Source organism: Nicotiana sylvestris, chromosome 2 (genome assembly GCF_000393655.2).
Source record: "Nicotiana sylvestris chromosome 2, ASM39365v2, whole genome shotgun sequence".
Taxonomy (NCBI): Eukaryota; Viridiplantae; Streptophyta; class Magnoliopsida; order Solanales; family Solanaceae; genus Nicotiana; species Nicotiana sylvestris.
Window position 1 is genome coordinate 55,706,855 of NC_091058.1, and position 17,373 is coordinate 55,724,227.

General features: G+C 34.1%; 2 protein-coding genes across 3 annotated transcripts; one reads left to right on the forward strand and one right to left on the reverse strand.

Moving 5' to 3' along the window:
- The first annotated feature begins 1,960 nt into the window (after nt 1-1,960).
- On the forward strand, nt 1,961-5,673 carry LOC104218492 (transcription factor JUNGBRUNNEN 1-like). Its single transcript, XM_009768990.2, has 3 exons — nt 1,961-2,204; nt 2,815-3,101; nt 5,057-5,673. The coding sequence occupies exons 1-3, from the start codon at nt 1,979-1,981 to the stop codon at nt 5,471-5,473; spliced, it is 930 nt and encodes a 309-aa protein (XP_009767292.1). The 5' UTR covers nt 1,961-1,978; the 3' UTR covers nt 5,474-5,673.
- Nucleotides 5,674-7,050: 1,377 nt separating this feature from the next.
- Nucleotides 7,051-16,308, reverse strand: LOC104218491 (KRR1 small subunit processome component). 2 transcript variants are annotated; one of them, XM_009768987.2, is made up of 14 exons: nt 16,220-16,308; nt 16,011-16,076; nt 15,196-15,405; nt 14,573-14,649; nt 13,007-13,117; nt 12,160-12,228; nt 9,855-9,911; nt 8,920-8,958; nt 8,652-8,756; nt 8,453-8,535; nt 8,269-8,350; nt 7,780-7,923; nt 7,614-7,688; nt 7,051-7,497 (listed from the first exon to the last, which is right to left on the reverse strand). In XM_009768987.2, exons 2-14 carry the CDS (start codon nt 16,021-16,023, stop codon nt 7,387-7,389), a joined length of 1,176 nt encoding a protein of 391 aa, XP_009767289.1. In that variant the 5' UTR covers nt 16,024-16,076; nt 16,220-16,308; the 3' UTR covers nt 7,051-7,386. The 2 variants fall into 2 exon arrangements, with proteins under 2 accessions (XP_009767289.1, XP_070023998.1); XM_070167897.1 differs by lacking the exon at nt 16,011-16,076 and having other exon boundaries at nt 16,220-16,299.
- Nucleotides 16,309-17,373: the final 1,065 nt, after the last annotated feature.

The window sequence follows — 17,373 nt, forward strand, 5'->3', positions numbered from 1 at the left end:
TTCTTTCGACTCTCTTCAACAGACCCCGTATAACCCTCTTAGCTTGGTCGAAAATTTCATCATTATGCCATCTGAAGTATTTGCAACCACCTCGACCCTACAAAATTAAAAAAGAAATGTGGCCAAAAAATTTTTAAAAAAAAAGTATCTTTTTTAAGAAATTCAAGGGTCTAAGAAAATCAATACGATCACTTACCAATTTACAATCATAAAATCGACAACCTGGGTTTGCAGGTCATGACCATGATATAATCAGTGGCGCATTAAACCCACAGTGACAAATATCCATTCCATTGCGATAAATTGTTGATTTTTGCGACATGAAAATGCTAAACGAGAAAGATGAGGAAGAAATCAGATAAAGATTCAAGCTTGGGCGCCTAAGCTTCAGTTGAAGGGGAAAATAGCAACTTTGAAAGGGGAAGAAGACGAAAGAGGAATTAGGGCTTTTTGGAGAGAAATTATGATCAAATCGGGTGTTTTAAAGTGGGTCTAACTGGTGGAATTTTTTTTTACCGTTGAAATATCCACCTAAGCAAAAAATATTTACATTCGTGCGCTTACCATGTGTGGAACTAACACTCCTTTGGCCGGTCATGCGTTGTGTTTAAATGGTATAGTCCAAAATAGAGTTAAAGTGTTAAATAGGAAAAGCACTAAGTTAGAGTGTCAAAATGAAATTTGGAGCCGAGTTTAGGGAGCTGTCTATATATTTGCCCTTTTTAAAACTCAAAAATGATGATACATGGCTACTAGAAGACTAAAGACTCATACCATTTCAGAAAAAAATCTCTCGGCTCTCAAACATCAAATGACTTTGAATAAATGACACCACACCAAGTCATGATCCATATATATGCCACCTTACTTTTCAAGCAAATTAAAGCAATATTAGGTTTCATATATATGTTTTGATTTATATGTATATTACTTTTCAATGATTGCGGCTGTTATTAGTCTCGCTCCTCCAAAAACAAAGAAGTTTCTAATAGTTTGTCCTTATGTAATGAAATTCCAAGAGTGAGTGATCATCTTGCATTGTGTTGCATGAGGTTTGGAACTAAGGTCAAAACATTGAGAGGTTACAATGCTTCAGATGATGTTAAAGTCCCACGCATCTTATAAATATCTGAATGACCTTCCGACTGTTTTAAAATTGGTGCCTGTTAAATATAAATACTATGATAAAGACCATAATTTCAAACTCGTCCTCCTCTGATCGATGTTTACCAAACATAACAAATTAAGATTTTCAGAGGCTGCCTCACACAATGAGTTGCATGGTCAAAAATTACTTAATAGTGACGATGATCGATGTAACATTTCGATGTCGAGTACCTTAATATTTTAGATGTAATTTGAAGCATATCATATTAAACTGGTCATAGGAAATGTTGTTTTAATGTTTTAATAACTGAATGAGTGCTTGGAATTAAGAAAACTTGGAAATAACATGAAGAGCAATAAAATATATACATGGATATATGCATGACTCAGTTTTAAAAGGTATAAATATTAATCTAGAAGTAATAATATCACGATCGATAATAATCGCTCGGCACTTAGCAATATTTATCGTCCACTGAACGAATCCTGAACATATATATATCAACTAATATAATTAAAGCATACAATGTGATTCCATATCATCAAACATATGTATAATAGAGCAGTTCACTAGTAATATTATCCGTTTTATGCTGAGGCGGCAAAGTCTTTATCCTCTTCTGTAAGTTTTATATATAATATACAAAATTGTCCTTTAATTTTTGGGTTTTCCTGTATTTTAAGTCAAGAGGTATATACAAAGACTCCGTCCATTCAAAGACCTTTTGCCCCTGAAACAACAAAGTCAATCCTCTTGACTTTGACCAAAGGAACATAGAGTCTTTAGCCTCCTTAACTTAATTAGCTTACATAATCTTCTTTATATATACAACCCTAGCAAGGAGACCAAGAAAATCAGCAAGAATTAATAATGGAAGTGGAAAAAATACACTGCAGCATAGTTACAAATAATAATGACAACAAATTAGAGGCAGAAGAAGATGATGAAGATGTTCAACTTCCAGGGTTTCGGTTTCATCCGACAGATGAAGAGCTTGTTGGGTTTTATCTTCGAAGGAAAGTTGAGAAAAGACCCATTGCTTTACAACTAATCAAACAGATGGACATATACAAATATGACCCTTGGGATCTGCCGAGTATGTCTACTTATATATTAATTACTCTTTTTAATTTCTTTAATTTGTTTTACAGTTGCGTTTTGGTTCTTTCATTTCTCTAGGTTTTTCTGAAAGAATGATGTTTAGGATGTGTTTGATATAACGAAAATATTTTCTCATGTTTGGTTAATTGAATTAATTTTCATGGACCGTGTTTAACAAATCCCGACTACAACTACAAAGGAGTTAAGAATTTTTGTAGTAACACTCGTTAATTAGATAGTAGACACAATTTAGAAAAAGAAAAGAGTTGAGAATTATTATAACTGTTCAACAAAAATATATATACTCGTTAATATTGGCTTTGAATTTAAAGCTAGTACTTCTATATATATATGATCAGAACAGAAGAAGATTTGTTTAAAATTGTACATTTTCCTGTAAAGATCTTCTTCTAAAAGGTTTTATATATGTCTATAAATTTAGAATCTATTTGGTTATGTCAAGGCATAGGAAATGTGTGTCTACGTCAAATGAATGCAAATTGTAGTAGACAACAGAATAAGAAGGGTTAGACCTTTAAGATTTTTAGTATTGAACTTATATATTGTAATTTTAAAATTTCGAGTCGTTTATTTGGATGTTTCAGAGGGTAGTAACAAGGGAGAAAATGAATGGTACTACTACTGCAAAAGGGGAAGAAAATACAAGAACAGTGTAAGACCAAACAGAGTGACGGCGGGTTCTGGATTTTGGAAAGCTACTGGTATTGATAAACCTATTTACGGTAAAGGAGAAGTCATAGGACTAAAGAAATCATTGGTGTATTACAGAGGCAGTGCTGGAAAAGGCACCAAAACTGAATGGATGATGCACGAGTTTCGTCTTCCAAACAACAAATACCTTCATGCAGCTAACAACATTGCTCAAGAAGCTGTAAGAAACTTCAATATTTCATATATCTATGTTATGTGTTTTAGTTTGACTATATATAAGTGTACACAAATTTTTTAATCTTGTGATTTTAAATATGTCTATGCGCATTGCAGCCCAACTAATCCGAATTTGCGCCGCATAAAGCTTATTTAAGGGGAGTAGTGCTCCCTAATAGGATTTTTTCCGTACACAGGACTCGAACACAAGACCTATCATTAAGGATGGAGGGATCTCATCAATCCCACTACAATCCATGTTGGTAAATTAAAAACTTACTTAATACAGAAATGTGACATTTCATTTTTAGCTCTGTTTAAAATGAAATGTCACATTTCTGTATTAAGTAAGTTTTCAAAAAAAAAAAAAAAGGCTTCACTGAACTTAATTTAGTCGTCAATCAACATGGCTGCGAGTAGGGGTGTACATGGGCCGGGTTGGTTCGAATTTTTCAATTACCAAACCAAACCAATTGTCTCGGATTTTTATACTTATAAACCAAACCAAACCAAGAAAAGTCGGGTTTTTCAATCACTGTTTTTCTCGGATTTTTCGATTTTCTCGGGGGTTTCGGGTTTTTTTCCGACAAAATCTTCATAGCATAAAATTTATAATTTGTGCTCTAATATTTCTTAGGTCCTAGTAGGATAAAACTATATAAGATGTTACCAAATAAAATAATATAAAATAATAAGAGATGAGTCATGATTATACTAAAATACTCAACAAATCGCATAAGATAAATATTGCTAATTAATAAGCCATAATAAAAATAAACATAATCTAAAAGTACTAAGCCATGCTAAAATAAGTACGACTAATAAGTACTGAGATACTAAATAATATTAAAAGCGAGTTATGCATTTTCACTATCTAAATCAATGCAAAACTAAAAAAACAAATCCAATACTATTGTCATTTCTAGTATTTGAATTGAATTATTTTTGTTAGAATTAGTATTAATTTGATTTTTCTTTAGGCTTTATTTGAGTTACTAACTTTTATAGGCTATAAAACATATATGACCATTCAAAGTTCTAAGTTCAAGCTTGAATACATTAAAAGAGAGAACTAGTAAAGAGTTTAAATTATATTTATAATTACATTACAATAATTATTTTTAAATAATTTTTAAAACTTGTATACATGTAATGTATACATTAAAAGAGAGAACTAGTAAAGAGTTTAATATTTTATGTATAAAATATTTTTAAAACTTGTATACATATAATGTCGGGCTGGTTTGGTTTCGGTTTGACTTTTTTAAGTTAAAACCAAACCAAACCAATTATGGTCGGGTTTTTTTTTCTAACACCAAATCAAATCAAACCAAACCATAGTTGGGTTCTTTTTCTCGGATTATCGGTTTGGTGCGATTTGTCGGTTTCCTTTGTACACCCCTAGCTGCGAGTAGGTTGATTATCTCAAGTGCAACAAAAAAAGTTGCTAAAATTTGTGACAACATAATAAATATGGGCATAATTTATAATGAACAACTTTAAGGAAAAAAAGTAACATTGAGTCATAGCATCATGCTACTTGACCTTGTTTTTAAACGAAACATAAATCTTCGATTTAAGTTTGCCAAGATGGGATATATAGTTGTTATTAATCGATGTATTTTCTTAAGCTAATCATCTCTCATTCCGTAATTTTGATAGTTTACGAGGATATAAACTTATAAGCATGGCAGCATTTTTGTTGCCTGACGTATAAGTAATCAAGCTTATCATAATCTATTCTAATATCAGAATCTCTAATATCATATTGTATTATATATATATGATAATTTCATCTACAAGTTTGAACTGTCAAAGATCTGGTACCATGTTGAAATATGTGATTATTTCAGCTCTAAAAGTTTAAAACTATTAAAGAAAAGACATTTATATTCACTTGTGTTCAACAATCCAACATGAATTAAATTGAAAATCTCTTTCTTTTAATATATAACCCAGGAAGCATGGACTCTTTGTCGTATCTTGAAACGAAATGCTTCCTATCGGAAATTTGTACCAGATTGGAAAGAAGTAGCAGCAGCGAAGCAGCAGCGAAATGCAGTCCCCAAAATATGCAGCAATAATATTATTAATAGTGATTCTCCAAGAAATTCCCAGATTTACATCAGTTTTAGCACTCCTCCTGTGGTTAAGCAGAATACGGCCTATATTGATGATGCTGAAAATAAGCAGCTGTTAAACGTAGGGCAACAAAGCTCAGGATCTACTAATGATGCAAGTATGCTATCTACTGTTGCAGCTGCATCCAATTCGAGCTTACTGAATAGTCCTCTCGACTTTAATGAGTGGTTAGAGAATGGGAACTGGGATGAACTTAAATCTATTTTCGACCTTTCTTTTGATCCTTTCTTTTAATTTTCTACTACTAAATATGGGTAACTGCGCATTGTAAATATATCATATCTGAGTTTTCCTGTTGGAAATAACTACTACTTATAGTATATACTGACGGTTGCCTAAAGTATTTTTAAGCTATAAGTGTATTTTAACATATTGTAGTAGGTTATTTGCTTTATTTTTCAGGTTACAAGATTATCTTCCAGGTGATGTGATAATTTAAAAAATCGTAAACATTTTTAGTATTAGTTAAACTCTTTATGTTATATCGACTAGGCTTACATGTTGGGGTTTTATGTAAACATGGAGGTGTATATATATCGTTAGTGTAAAAAAAAAAATTACACTATCAGGTCACACAAATGATATCTATATGTAAACCTCCTTATAATGTGAATATATAATCTTGAGGTTTGCTTCAACAGGTAAAAGTGACATGATTCCTTACACTGACCATGTATATCGCTTAAACTCTTTACAAAATGAATGAGATTAGCAATTAAGCATGTAATTTAGATGGCTTCTTAAGAGCCTAGTCTGTATAAGGTTTGGTGTATATATTCCATGTTCCTACAAGACGATGAAATATACCAGTTCATGTTTTATTGATTTCTGTTGCTAGCTTACCTAGTGTTTTCTTGGTCCGAAAATTTTAGTACTCGTTTCTTTTGAATCTATAGCCTCATTTTGCTTAGGATATAACTTATATACATTAACGTTATAGATAATATTTACATTATCAGTGCATTTAGCTGGTTAAAACAAGCTATTCAGTTGATTTTTGTTTTAAAACACTAGGCTTATTATAAGCAGGGGTGACATAAAATAAAACAGAAGTATCTTATTATCATTGATTGGTTCCTCAAAGCATCATCAAACTAGTTTAACAGTGGATAATATTGCTAAACGGGACTAATAATAATCTTCAACGGTGTTTCACAGCATACTTTTGAAATGGTCATTAAGCAACGTGTTCAAGACAAACTTTCCTTGACTTTAAATAAAAAGTGATAATGATTGCAACTGATTTACTTCCACAGAAATGACAACCAAGTACCACTTTAACGGGCTGCTATTTAGGAATTAGTTAAGGTTTTCAGGATAAAATGTCATGCGTTGTCCTGAAGTCAAGATTTTTTTCGTTTAAAATCTCAAGACAAAATAAGTACTAGTTGATCCCTAAAGAATGGTTGCTTTCGTAGTTCCAGCTCTTACATAAAATAATACATGCACTTATACTCAATGGAAAACCAAAAGATCATGATGCGGATGGAAGAAAACCATTCTACTCAATGCCAACTGACGATTTGTTGAACAGACTTAAGATTGTAAAATCTATTGAAGTACTACTGCCTTGAGCCATTAATTATGCTTTGATTTCTACGTTTTTTTGTTCCTAAGCAACTAAGCTCTTAAAGTTGTCTGTACTTTACTAAGCCTAATTGACAGATCAGGAACGAATCTATGTGGATGCTGTCAGTTTCCTTTTTATGTTGCAAGTAAAGAAGCTCTAACATGTCCCTATCCATTCACAGATGAGATGATGAAGAATTACAGGAAACAAAGATTAAAACAAAAGAGTAAATGATAAGCAATGAACCAAAAGAGTAAATGATAAGCAATGAGAGAAGAATAACTGATCCATGTCAGTGTAAATTACTTGTAACACATAGCAACGACATCTATCAGAGTCGGTACACAGAGCAAGACTATGGACCTCAACCATCATCACAACAAAGGGGAAAAGAGAGCGTGATCCCATTTCCAAAATCGCCAAGATACTAAGACTAGCTGACAGGCATGGATGGGAAGGTCCTCCAGAATTCTAACACCAACATGGTGGCCGAATGAAGATACAAGACAGTGACAACCCAGCAATTTACACAGCTGCAGGTTTTACAAGCACAAGCAGGCTTTCTAAGTAGTACTCCTTATCTAGACCTCTTCGATTTCTTTTTAGATGGCCTGCTGGAACCTGCAATAAATTCCTCAGCATCGATCTTGTCAATTGATTTTTGCTTCCTGAACTCCTTTGCCTTTTTCTGCAGCAAAACCAATATGAATGCATCAAATCACTAGCAATCCAAGAATCAAAGTCCAGACACAGAAGGCTGCATATTTTAATATATCTATGAAGAGCATCATATGTTTTGTTTACCTTCAATGACGATGCCATGGCAGTGATGTCATCTTTATCCACATTGGACACGTCTTGGTTATGTGTTTTTGGTTCCTGCAAAAGTGCATATAAACAATGTTCAACAGAAAATGCATAAATAGAGTGCAAAATAAAAATGGCCTGATGAGATTATGTGAATACAAACCTCAGGTGGAACAAAAGCTTCTTCCCGTTTTTTCTTGTTTTCGGCAACCCTCTCAGCCTGTTTTTCTTGCTTCTCTTCCCACTGCTTTGCTAACTTCTTCTTGTCACTTAAGAAGTATTCACCACTTTCCAGTTGTTGATCAATCTACAATCAAAAAGATTATATACGTTAGATTAAATTAACAGTGGATATATCTTAATCCCAGTCACTGTAAGAGAAGATGAGACAATTGAAAATTTAAAAATTAAAATGAATAAACCACAAAATCCAGTGAGACAATAGTGAGCAAAGAAGTAGCAGGATATACAGCAGAATTACTCTCTACAACACCACACCAATAATTGCCAAATGACAATTTACACAGCACTTAAATGTAGTGCAGAGAGTATATGATGCTTAGCATAATACTCTACACATAAAAGAGATATAGAAGAGAACGAAATAAATGGACAAGAAGTGACCTTTTATAGAATCATAATGACAACTCACCTTACTAGGTTGCTGAGGTGGTGGGAAGGGTGTATATGGTTTCTTTTCTTTGGTCTTAACTTTCTTTTGTTTAACATTCTTCCTGAACGGACAAAAACGAACAAAATAATATTTAAGCTTTGTATTTGGAACTGCAGAATAAAAAGTTAATATGACTCCAACACCATATGAAAAGATGCCTTACTTCTTAAACTGCGGAAGAAATCTGTCCCAGTTCTCATTAGCCAGAGCTGGATTTTTTGCAAGCTCTCTCTTCAGCATGAGGATCTATGGTCGCAGGGATACGTCAGGGAAAGTGAATTAACAGACCTTTTATTCATAACATATTGTAATAAATAGTTGAAGACCCTATTTAATTCATTTTTATTATCATGCTCAGTTACCTTGATATGATGTAGCGGATGCATTTTGTTCAGTACGCAGTCCTCTACAATCCTCCTCACTTGCTTTAGACCTTTAAAGGAACCCATAGCAGCAACCGTGTTTCCCTACTCAATTTTAGGCAAGATTCAGGTTCGTTCTCAACTTTTTCAAGAATATTTTATATCACACTTAAGAGTCAGTGATAAGGCCAAAGCTTTGACCTAAAAGAAGAAAATGAAAAGGACACTAAATTTGGGATTTACTTTACAAGTAGCAAGATGAGTATACCTGGACAAGAATATAGCAGCCGCTCAAAATTTCCAGGGCCTGCATCCAACGTGATACATATCAAGCTATATGGCAGAAGGTAATAACTCAGCATGATGTGTCAGTATATTCCCCAACATTCAAGCAATCTATATCTCTACGTTTTATAGCAGATTTGGTCTGGATGAGTGGCTGGCGCAGGTAGGAGGTACGACTAAACCTCACTTGGCTCTGGTCAAGGGTCATCCGCTTACCAGGCAATACTCGTGATTAACTACTAATGTAAAGGAGGAGTAAAATCATTACCCACACTCAGATAAACTAATCTACTGTTCAGTTTAATATTTTGGCAATTCAATAGTTTGTTACTGTTTGATGCTATTTTCTGTTAGGGGTTTCTTTATTGTTGTTGTTGTTGCTATTGTTGTTACTATAGTTGTCTTTCTCCCCTTTTCCTTATCGTCCTTTGTCCCCCTATTCTTTCTTCCTTCTTCCTCTTTCTTCTTCGTCTTCTTCCTTTCTCTCTTTTCACCTTTTCTTGAGTCGAGGGTCTATTGGAAACAACCTCTCTACCTCGCCAGGTAGGGGTAAGGTCTGCGTACACACTACCCTCCCCAAACCCCACTTGTGGGATTATACTGGGTATGTTGTTGTTGTTGTAATATTGCACATCCATATTACTGATTCAAGACGAATATTCTGGGAAAATCTTCCAGTTGGAAGTTGGGCCATCCACTATGAATAAATAAATGATCCTGACAGGTAAGCAAATACAGAAACAAATGCTCTCCTGTTCATGCATGGTCTAAAGAAAGAAATTAGAAAATACTCCTTGACAAAATGATCCTTGGTCAAGAGAATGGCATTTTGGCTCGGTCCTACATAACACTGGCAGTAGAATGTTCTCCTAACCAATTGCAATTTTCAGAGAATGGTGCAAAAGGCAATTCACCAACCTTTAAAGTTGACGAATTGGGGCCCACAAGATATTGTCTACGTTTAACAAAGCGCTCCTGCAAAACAAAAACAAGAGTTTCATAACATGAATTTAGACAACGCACATGACAAGGAATACCAACAAAATTCATAATCTAACAATTGAGTATTACATCCTATTATTATTACTATTTTTTCTATCTTGATTCCAATATATATGCCACTGTTTACTTTTCCAGGACATTCCAAATGTTTAACACTATTCAACTAACAATACTATCCCACAACACTCAAGCATTCAAATTTTGAACTTTTATATGAGGTCTTTCCTATGAAACTTCCGTTGCAGCCACTAATTTAATATTTTTCCACTACCACTAATATAATATATAAGTCAAATTAACATCTTAAACTCTATATCTAGTAAAACACTGTCATATAAAATGGAATGAAGTAGTATTCTACAAAAACCACCATTTAGTTCACGCAAGAGTTAGTCTAATCATGCACTGTACTCAAAAGTTAAACATGCACCTCACCTTTACATCTTGCCAACAACTTATCTCTACTTTTTGATAATAAATAACAAAACGCTAAAAGGGTTAACTAATGCCACCCACATGTTCCACGATTCATATTGAACTAATCCTAACTTTCAACTCTTAGATTAATATGCATGCCAGCCAAAGTTAGGATATGTCATTGCATCACCTAACCGAGGACAAAGGTGTGAAGGTCGAGGATTAAGGTGGTGGGTTGATCGGTAGTTGTGAGTTTCTCCTAGGTTTACCAGTAGTACTAGTACTATTCTTGTATTCTTAGTTCTTTATTACTTGTTATGTCACTCGCTTCCATTAGCTTATGACATTACTGTTGATATTGCATGTTGCTTTATTTTTACCGTTCCTTAAGCCGAGGGTCTATCGGAAACAACCTCTTTGCCTTTATAGGGTAAGGGTAAGGCCCGGGGGCGGCTCAAGCATATGCGGGGCCTAAAGCCAAAGTTTAATATGAGGCTTAAATTTTTAAAAGAAAGTTATAAGATATGTTTTTATTTGAAGTCTATTCTTCTAACATTTTGAGATACAAAGTTGTTAATAATCTTTTTTATAATCGATTTTCTCTAATTATTTCTATTCAGTTGATAATATAACCAATTCATTTAATCTTTCTTGAGATATTGTTGATCTAGATAAGATTTTATAGAGCAATAGAAGTATAGAACTATTGGAAGCTTAAAAGTATTGTTGAATACTTGAACTAATGAAATCTTGGAGAAAGAAGGTGCGTAAGAATATTAAAGAGATAGACAGAAAATATGTAGGGATTTCTAAAATATTAAGAGATTGCGGAAAAGAAAGATTGACTTGGACTTATTAAGAAAGTGAGAGTAAAAATTTTATACGCTATCTAGAGTAAAACTGAAACATTGAGAAAACTATTCGTCTACCCATTTTTAAGTATGTCAAATTATTACTTTATTTCTATATCTAAAGAGTTCTCTTTCCTTTTTTATAAAAAGCTCTACTTTTTTTTTATTAAAAGTACTAAATATTATTTTTTAAAATACTTATAAACCTTATTATTTTTAAAAAATGGGGCCCCCCAAATTTGGGGGCCTAAGGCACATGCCTTACCACTCTTCATGTTAGAGCCGGCCCTAGGGTAAGGCTACGTATACACTACCCCCAGACCCCACGTATGGGATTAAGCTATGTTTGTTGTTGTTGTTGTTGTAATCTAGGGGAAGAAAACAGCCTTTAATCAAGAGGAAGCTAAATGTTATTTCATATTTGAGTGACAAATCTCCCAAAAATAATAGGTAAGAAATATAATTAATAACTTAAATATATCTTGTAAGTTCAGAAATAATATCCATTTAACTAGTACCTTTTATGTAACAGTGATAACCAACAAGGCAAAAGGAAACATACTCACTGCATACAGTGCAACAGTTCAAGATGCCTTTGTGAAGAAATGGTCGACTGGAAAACCTTAAAATAAATCTCATGCTAAGGAGAGTGGAGGTTCAAGTCTCTTCAAGGCATACTTTTGGGAATGGCGGCTGGGTGAACAAATAGGAGTGCGGACGTGTGAAAGGGGACTTATTAGTCCTCTCATACTTTTCAAAAGAATATGTAATATTGTGAATGAGCATACTTATCAAAAAGTGTGTATATATAGTGAAGGAGCATTCTTATTCGACGAGCGTCCAACAAAGTGTTTGACAACTGTATTAATGCATGTTCTCATCAAGATCATTCACCAGATTATAAATGAAAATGAATACAAGTACTTAATTTAAGTAGGGATAGCATAGTCCACCTTGTTGCGAACCAGGCTGCCGATCTTGATGATATCACATTGCATCTCATCATTCAGGATTTTGATAGCCTGCAAAAGCACGTTTCTTTTGAAATTAACTAAAAGATGAAGAGACAATTGAATGATAAAAATACATAAAAATAGTGAAGAAATCCTCCAACTTGACATTCAAATTCCAGAGGAGACAAATTATAAGGAACAAGAACGACAAATTTGTCAACAAATGAATGTATTTTCGCTTCTCCTGTTATACTACAGATGGCGGAAAATGAAAAACAAAAATAAATACTAGAAAAGTAGAATAAAAGGACATTGAACAATATGCAATAGGGAGCTGAGTGCAGATCTGCTTCCTGTGAAACAAAATTCAAGCAGAAAGAAGATGAATTGTTCAGATGAGCAAATAACGTGACACTATCACATAACAGTGTCTCGGGAAATTGGTGGACCATTAGAGGCTCCAAATGTTGGGTATTTTACTTACTAACAGCATGTACCAAAGCCTCCCACTTTTTTTATAACCCTTTCCACTGCACGACCATTCCGATTACACATAAGATAGCCACTGGTCAAAATAAATATAAGGATGGCAAATAACTTTATAATCCAATAATGCATGCCAAGTCCAACCTTTCCTGGATTATTGAAAATAATAAAAAAGTCGAGCCTTTCCTGGTATTGAAACAAGGTGAGTACAATTCCATAAACAGAAGCAAGGGCTCACTCCTAAAACAAGGCTATTTACTGATTATTACTTTAAAAAAAAGTCTATCCAAGCATGTTAACATGCGAAATAAAAAGAGAATCAGCGATGACGAGAAACAACAGGGATAAAAGAAATACAAACCTGGGGAGCAGGGACACTTCTTGACAAAAGTTTTATCAGATCCCTAGCTTTTACTATAATATAGGGATCCCTTGTCTTCATAGTAGTAGAAACAGTCATGGATCCTTCAACCTGACCAGCAACAGAAGATAAAAGAAACAGATAATGCAATTTGCAAAAGTGCAGACTTTTTTATGAAGTAAGTAAATTGCATTAGTAAGGCATCAAGAAGATGCAGAAATACAAAAGGGATCAAAAGGCTAGCTCTAGTACAATTCCTACAAGGAGCTAACAAGGCAAAAAACCTGTCAAACAACATAAGGCTAGCTCCAAAACAGTGTCTATGCTAATATCAGGGAGCTAACAAAATTCCAAAAAATTATCAACACTCTTTACAGGGGTGTGAAAATTCCAACTTAAGCAGACCTAATATTAGTGCTCATCAGAGAGGAAACGTCGAAAAAAAATTTGGATAAGCAGTAATAAAGTAACAGCCAGTCAAGGTAATAGTTGCTGACATATCACGAAAAACTTCGAAAATTACCAGAATACAACCCCTATCAACGAAATAAACTTCTTTTTTCTACATGCTTTCTCTATGTGGGATACTTATTTCTCCAAAGCCCCTTAACAATGAAAAAAATTTCTCAGATATACATGCTTTCTCTATTTGGGCAACTTGTTCCCCAAATCCTCACCTTAACATCACTTGATTAAGTAGATAACAACTAAACAAGATGTTGAAATATGACATAGCAACCTTAACCCAATAGCATACAATTTTTTGGGGGGGGATAATGTATCGTAAAAAAAAAAAAATCATTAAAATAAGCACCAAGAAGGTACTGAGAAGAGAATGCAAAAGGGGTTACAAATCATAATCCCATGCTGTCCAAAAAGTTCAAAATTGCAACACACTGTCTAACATATGATCCTAACACCATAAGTATAGATTTCTTAAACACTATTTTTTTATTGTTAAAGGTAAGTATTTAACTTCAGCAACAAGAAGTGCTGCAAAATAAGTACAATAGATTTCGTAAACATCTATGCTTAAATGTGAGCAACTCAAGACTCCTGTTAAATACTTGAGGTTTATCCATAGCCACTTTGAATGAGGAATCCAAAAGATTTCAACAATAACTTAGATTTCATCGTTTCAACTCTGCACTCATTATTGTATGAGCAGTTGAACCGCCCTAGGCAAAGCCCCTCGTATCAGTTCCCCAGGGAGTTCCGAAAAAATCAATGTTAAGCCTGAGTTTGGGTGCCTGGTGCCCCCATCAATAAGGTCGAATTCCGGATTAATACTTTTTAGTTCAGGATTATGACCTTAAACACTCTATAATATTTTAATTCAGGAATGCAATATCCTAAAGTTAGCACAGAGCAATTTTAATTCTCGCCAAAATACATGAGTCAGAGTTAAGCAACCTTGGTTCTCAAGTTCACGGATATGAGTTAGCACCTTACTGATTAACGAATAATACATAGTTCTAGAAGTATTCTGATAGTTATAGACAGCAATGAAAATATGTGTGTGTGTGAGAGAGAGAGAGAGAGGGGGGGGAGGTCACAATGACTTACCAAGTTAAGTTCACAAGCAATTCCATGCTCTTTCAAGGCACCTTTTACAATAGGCCAACACTCTTGCAAATATTTCTCTGATAAAAAAGCTCAATTGTTACATATCCTACACTAATGTTTCGATTATTATAGGTTCGCAAGATAATGGATAGCTTAACAAAGAAGTAAAAAAGCATACTTATCAAGAAAAAGTTTAAATGCAAGAATCATCAAGTGAATAAGATTACAATTTATAAGGAGAGACTCAGTCAGGCATTAACTAATAGATTCATTGAAATCCCTAGGCATTAACTAACAGATTCATTCAAATCCCTACCTTCTAAGTGCACCTTGTGTTGTCAGTTCTCATTAACAAATCATTGAAGAAAGAAACAACTAAAGAATGCACCAATAGACATAGCAACTTCCTGCCCTTTCTTCTATTTGGTATCATCAATACATCAAGTTAAGTTTACCCATATCATGTGCCTGAATATTGGCGAACAAAAAGTTTATATGCTTCAGACAGAATTTTACACTCCAATGCATAGAGTACAAACAAGATGTGCAACTGTTGGAACTTTTCATTAAGAAAAGCAAACACTAATTTCTTTTGGACAGAGAATATATTTTTGGGACCAAACCTCTGTACTGAGGGAAGAGAGTTGAAAAGGAACTGACAACAACCATTCCACTCTCATTCCAGGAAGGATCAAACTTCTCAACCTTCCAATGGTCGATGCTTGGATCATCCCATGGCTTTGGCTTGTCATGTTTTCCCTTGTGCTTCGGCTTGGGATTCGGCTCTTCATTAACATTGGGGCTTTCCTCATCTGCCATTTTAGTTACTGGACCTGCCCCACAATTCCACAAATTATTAGTCCAAAGTAACATTACAATCCAGAATGGAATCAAAAGAGAACCAGATGCTAGTAGTCATCCGAAGCACAAAGCGCAAAAAGCAAATAGCGCTCCTGGAGCTTTAAGTGTCAATGACGCCCTTAAGACAACCAAAAAAATTATGTAACATATGCTTGCAAACTAGGAAGGGAAACTAGCAAAGGGTAAACAGGAGACAATATCAAGGGTAGACACATAAATTGGGTTTCCAGTAGCAAAAAAGAGACAGAGCTAAGTATTACAACAATTAAGAGCAACCTCAACAATTGAAGTATAGCTTTCACTATAAGAAATTTGTTTCACCAAAATGAGGCTTTTGAAATCCAACTTATAAGCCTTTTCTATATTCATAAGCAAAAAACATAAATTGTCATTGAAAGCAAACAGCAAAAAAAAAATCAAGAAATCAGCTGCTTTGTTCTCCATAAGACATTATTTAAAAACAGCTCTTTCAAAACCAAATACGCCCACACACATAGCTGCTTAAAAATAAACCATAGCCAAACTATTTAAGGAAAATGCGAAGCTGAAAAAAGGAGAAAAGAGACAAAGTTCACACCTCGACGATTCATAGTTATCTTCACTAACGAAAACTATGATTCACAGCAATTAACAATAAGTTCCCCTACAAAAAGTAGAAAAGAGAATAAAAGAGTTTCAGCATATAAATTGGATTCCAATCAAACAAAGATCAACAAATTCAACAGCAAAAAACAAAGTATCAGCTAAAACGAGAACAAGAAGAGAATGAGGAAGGAGAAAACATACCGGTGGGGTTGGAGAGGAGGCTGCGTACTAAAGCAGAGACAGAGAGAGACGATGGTTGCTCCTTTTTATGGTACAAACCCTCTGGGAATTTATAATAGCAGAGGGCGTTTCAAAAATGGTCCTTTATTTTTTGGAATATGTTTAAAATAATTCCTTAAACATATTTCTGGTAATTTTGGTTCTTTAAATTTGCTAAAAATGAACACTTTTGATCTCCATAAATTATTCAACAAACCCTAATGGTTTGATTTGATTTGAACTATCAATGAAAAACGATTTAACAAGTAACACTAATAAAGCCCCGACAAATTCAACAAAATGAAATACAAAGAGTTGCACCATGAAAGGGAAAGGCTTTGACGCACCATATTTTCCTTACTTATATCCAACTTAGTTTTTTTTGTTCGATTTCGCTTCCTTTCAACTCTGACCACCTATCGATCAATGGCTATATTTCATTAGCCTTTGGTCTTCCTCTCTTCATGTTTTGACTAGGGCGTCATGCAAATACGATATTGTTGTCGTTTGTGTATATTTCATGTATTGATGTTTAATTGCTAATTTAAAGGCGGAGATCCAACCTGCAAAAAGAGTATGAAAGCAAAATATAAGTTAATATCACACAATGATGTAGATAATAAATTGAGTCGAGAAAATAAAATTAAGACCGAAAAATATTGTAACAATCGTAGTATTTTATTTCAAATATTGGAGTGTTACAATCTCTATAATTCATCTGATTCTACTTTCTAATATAAATTCAAGGGCCTTTGAGCTTGATCTTGAATTTTAATTTGATTTATCCATCGCGAACACTTTGATTGTTGCCACGAAATTTATCACGAACAAGTAGTCTTGATCTTGAACGCCTTGTGTTTGATTTGACTTCGTTCTTGATCTTGAATACTTGAATTGTTCTTTGTTCTTGAGCTTGAACTTGATTTGTTTTTCGTTCTTGAACTTGAACTTGAACTTGGTTACTTGAAGCCTGAAACTTGTAGAGAAATTTGCGGCGTTTGATCCACGAGCTCTCTCTTGCTTCTTGTTATGACTTCTGGTGTCTTTTCTGAGTTATGAAGACCCCTGTTTATAGTTGTGGAAGGGAGGAGTTGTGATAAGAACAAACTTTTTTCGACCAATCAAATTGAAGTGTG